This window comes from Phoxinus phoxinus, assembly GCF_949152265.1.
Source record: "Phoxinus phoxinus genome assembly, chromosome: 13".
In the NCBI taxonomy this organism is placed as follows: domain Eukaryota; kingdom Metazoa; phylum Chordata; class Actinopteri; order Cypriniformes; family Leuciscidae; genus Phoxinus; species Phoxinus phoxinus.
The window spans coordinates 2,027,196-2,031,492 of NC_136888.1; the positions used below are offsets into that span (position 1 = coordinate 2,027,196).

At 34.9% G+C, this 4,297-nt stretch overlaps 1 protein-coding gene across 1 annotated transcript; it reads right to left on the reverse strand.

Moving 5' to 3' along the window:
• Positions 1–2,757: 2,757 nt before the first annotated feature.
• On the reverse strand, positions 2,758–3,841 carry LOC307009222 (cystatin-A-like). The gene is made up of 3 exons (XM_079632826.1): positions 3,717–3,841; positions 3,382–3,483; positions 2,758–3,039 (listed from the first exon to the last, which is right to left on the reverse strand). The coding sequence occupies exons 1-3, from the start codon at positions 3,783–3,785 to the stop codon at positions 2,920–2,922; spliced, it is 291 nt and encodes a 96-aa protein (XP_079488952.1). The 5' UTR covers positions 3,786–3,841; the 3' UTR covers positions 2,758–2,919.
• Between the last annotated feature and the right edge of the window lie 456 nt (positions 3,842–4,297).

Below are 4,297 nucleotides of genomic sequence, written 5' to 3' on the forward strand. Positions count from 1 at the left end.
CGGCACTCTAGGTTAACCCTTTGTATGCCTCTTTTCAGGTTATTTGACCAAATTATTATATTTCACTATTCTAATTCAATGTTTATTATTTTATTGGATATTACTGTATACCTTTGTACATATTTTTTATACTTTTGTACATTAATATTAATATTATTTTATTCTTTGTTTCTTTTATAGACCACACACATATACCTGCCTGTACCCAAACTTCAATAATAAAGTTTTCTGGAATAATTTCTCCGTGCCCTTCTCGCTGACCGGAGCCCTGTCAAAGGAAACTGTCGACCAGTATTATCCCTTTCACAGTAAAGCTATTGTAACAAAACTCATTATGTTAGGAAGTCTATATTAATGAATACTTATGAATCAGGTGGTTTAAACTTCCTTGATTTCAGTACCTGAAATATATTAATTTTTAATTAATTGGATTAGACATTTCATTCTAAATCAAAATTCTCTTTGGAATTTCATACCCAGTTATTCATACCCATTATAAAATTGAGAAAATCGCTCATTTTTAATTTCACTTGTCTTGCTTTCACAAACAAATGTTGCTTGCTTGGTCCCATAAGCATAATTTTTCACCCCATATATTTGATTTGGAACAATTACTATATATTATTTAAAAATAAATCCTTATTTTTTTTGAAAGATGTTTATTAGCAGGTATAATATGAGTAGATAAATTACTAAATCAAGAAGATATATGCTGTTAACTTACTCTGAGTTTCTAGACTTCCATAAAATTCCAGTGCCATGGATGTGATTCCCACAGGGGTCTTGGCATTATTCATTATTATTACTTGGCATTGAGCTAATCACCAAACCAGTATTGCGCCCCTTTCTTCCTTTAATTTATTTGATACTGAAATTGGAAAAATTTGTTTTGCCCCCGGAGTCGTAAATGTTATTAAAACTATTCGTTCATTATTTCAGAACGACATTGTCACCAGGCCAAACTGTATTGTTTACTGGAAGGTTTGTTATGGATGGCCATCTGGACTTTACCAAACAAATATTTATTGGTAAATAAAATAAAGGAAATAAGTTTCAAAATCTTACACAGGTACAACCCAGTAAATAATTTTCTTAAATTAAATTTAAAAAAGGATATTGATCGTAACTGTTCTTTTTGCAATACATTGGCTGAAACCTTGTTTCATTTATTTTGGCCACTTTTTCCACTTCCGGCCATAATATTCTCTCAGATAAAAGGAAAGAGTACTCTATTATAATTTTTTTTTTTTTTCTAAATTCCATATACATAAATGTAAGTACAATAAAACCCAATCTTTGTTTTTGCTTCTCTAAAAAGAAATGCAATTATAAATCATGACTATCTTTCACTCCCACAATAATAAAGCAATTAAAACTATTTATGTTTGTGAACCCTTTAATATTTGTATATAATGTTTAGCCTCCACCCTCTTGCTGTCTGTTTTTTTTTCTTCTGTTTTTTTGCCCATTTTGTATATATTGCAATTCTGACTGTACATTGACTATTGTTAGTTTGAAGTGGAAAAAAAAACAGAGGGCAGGGTTTTACTTTAGCACTCCTCCTCTCCATCTGCTCATAGCAGACTGTAGGCTTGTTCGACTTGAACCGGCGCTGCACAGACCATCGGTTTATGACATCAAAGTACAGCGAGAGCGATTAGAAAGCAGACGGCTCCTTATGCGTTTGGACTTTGATATCATAAACCGATCGCCTGTGCAGCGCCGGTTCAAGTCGAACAAGCCTTAACGGTTTGAGGGAGTGGTTAAAGGAACACAACACTTTTTGGGGATTAATGCTAATTTTCCAGCTCCCCTAGAGTTAAACCGTTTTACCGTTTCCGAATCCATTCAGCCGATCTCTGGGTCTGGCGGTAGCACTTTTAGCATAGCTTAGCATAGATCATTGAATCTGATTAGACCGTTAGCATCTCTCTCAAAAAAATTACCAAAGAGTTTCGATATTTTTCCTATTTAAACCTTGACTCTTCTGTAGTTATATCATGTACTAAGACCGACAGAAAATGAAAAGTTGCGACTTTCTAGGCCAATATGACTAGGAACTATTCTCTCATTCCTAATAATCGTCGTATATATACGCACTTTCATGAGATCGGGCTGTAACTTCCAACGTGATAGGCACTAAGTTTGTAAGTTTGTTAGGTATGGCAGCAGTTCCTTGATTATTACACAGGAAGGAGAGTATAGTTCATATTTTTGAGAGAGATGCTAACGGTCTAATCAGATTCAATGATCTATGCTAAGCTATGCTAAAAGTGCTACTGCCAGACCCGGAGATCGGCTGAATGGATTAGAAAACGGTAAAACTGGTTAACTCTAGGGGAACTGGAAAATGAGCCTATTTCCAAAAAAAGGAAAAAGCCTTTAAGCGCTTTCAACCCAAGCCGTCAAAACTGACGTCATCAGAAAAGGAACGCCTTTCCAGACCGGAAGTAACTTTTCAGATTTTGATTAAAGATTACCACAGCAAACTATTTTTTTCTGTGTATTAACTTGCATGGAATAATTGTTCAACACAAGACTAGTAATATGCGCTAACAAAGTAAATAGGGTCAATTTTGATTTCATGTCGACTTTAAAAAAAGAAGTATTTTTCATTTTAAAAAGTCATTCAGACTTTTTAATTTTGTGACAAAAATTTGTAATTTTATTTTTCTTCTTGGTTTGAAAGATTTGTGATGAGGGAATTTTTTTAAAAATGTTATTTCAGCATAAAACATTTTTAGTAAAGTGAAGTAAATTTGGTGTTGTTCTCATCTTCACATGCACACACTGACTCAGGCACTGAGGGTTTGAATATTGAGGAATGAAACGGTTGTCAATAGTTCCTCTACAGTATGGAGGCTCATTGTGTGTGTTATTAGATCCGACAGACTATTTTCTGCATGCGGTCAGAAGTGTTCAGAAGGGGACCAGACGCTCACTGAGGGTTTTAGGGTACTCGACTCCAGTCACAGTCAGATTCTTTTGAAAATCTTGAAATATCATTGCATGAACGCACACATCTTCTCCAACATACACCTGAGAGAGAGAGAGAGAGAGAGAGAGAGATATTTATAATTGATCTCTTCCATGTAACTCTGTTCACATTGATACACTCTAAAAAATGCTGTTGTTTCAACCCAATTTTGGGTCAAATATGGACAAACCCAGCCGTTAGATTAAATTTTTAACCTAACGTGTCGGTTTGTCCATATTTGACCCAAAATTGGGTTGAAACAACCAGTATTTTTTAGAGTGTAGCGACCAAGACGCATTCATTTTTCATGACAGCAAGCAAATTCTCTCAATCTCTGCCATGGAAGAGTTTCAGTGATGAAAACATCAAGATCAAAATCCATGAAAGACAAAACACTCCTTTACCTTGACCAGATAGTTTATTCCTCCCACAACCTGAAGCTTAAAGCTTATTGGAATGTGAACATGAAAATTGGTTTGAACCTCCTTCTCTATGTCTGGCTTCACCTGCATAAACAAACACACATTTTATACATTCATCTATATTATTATAAAAAATAAAAGTGTATTAGTCCTAGTTACATCTATCATTCAGATATCAGAAAACTTGTGTGAAATGTTTTGTGACTATGAGTGAAAAGTAAAACAACAAATAATTTCCCCAACACAGTTTACAGCATCAAAATAGATGATTTTACAGTGACAAAAACTGCATTTATGAGTGATCTTCTGTCTCCTACCTGAAGGCAGATGTCCTTCAGCTCTTCGGTGACGGGCGCCTCGGTTCTCCATCCGCCCAGGTCTGTCATTCCTGCAGTGTGACGGTGATCAAAGCCTGGATGAAATACACTGTGTTATCTGGCAGTCTCACAGAGATTCTGATCCACTATTTATGCTGCCAAAGGGACTGAATAGGCGGAGTTTCACTTTGGGGTGTTGTGTAATATTCAGCTCATGTAAGAAGCTGTTACTGAAAATATTAGTGCACGCTCCTCAAATTGCAATTTGTTTAATGGATTATTTAAAGTTTTGTAATATAAAAAATCGCCTGAGCTGTGTCCGATAAATAAGGACTCAACAGAGCAAACAATGAGTGAATAACCTATGCTAGTTTAGGCTAATACAGTTTTTTACTCTTTAATGTCTTTAGCTTTTTATTTCATTTGTGAGGCTTAAAATCTAATTTGAATAGTTTGATTAGTTGTCATTACAGGTTACTACAGTGTGTCAACTACAACAACAAACGTATCTGTGGCCTAATCAAATATATATAGTCTGGTGTGAGTATTCCTAATTTCTTGGTTATTTTGTATATAGCCGG

Bases quoted from the DNA above. Each gene is read 5' to 3' on its own strand.
- LOC307009222 (XM_079632826.1), bottom strand. From the start codon at position 3,785: ATGACAGACCTGGGCGGATGGAGAACCGAGGCGCCCGTCACCGAAGAG. The intron at 3,484-3,716 runs GTAGGAGACAGA...TTGTTTATGCAG, and splicing joins TGAAGGACATCTGCCTTCAG to GTGAAGCCAGACATAGAGAA. The intron at 3,040-3,381 runs GTAAAGGAGTGT...TCTCTCTCTCAG, and splicing joins GAATAAACTATCTGGTCAAG to GTGTATGTTGGAGAAGATGT.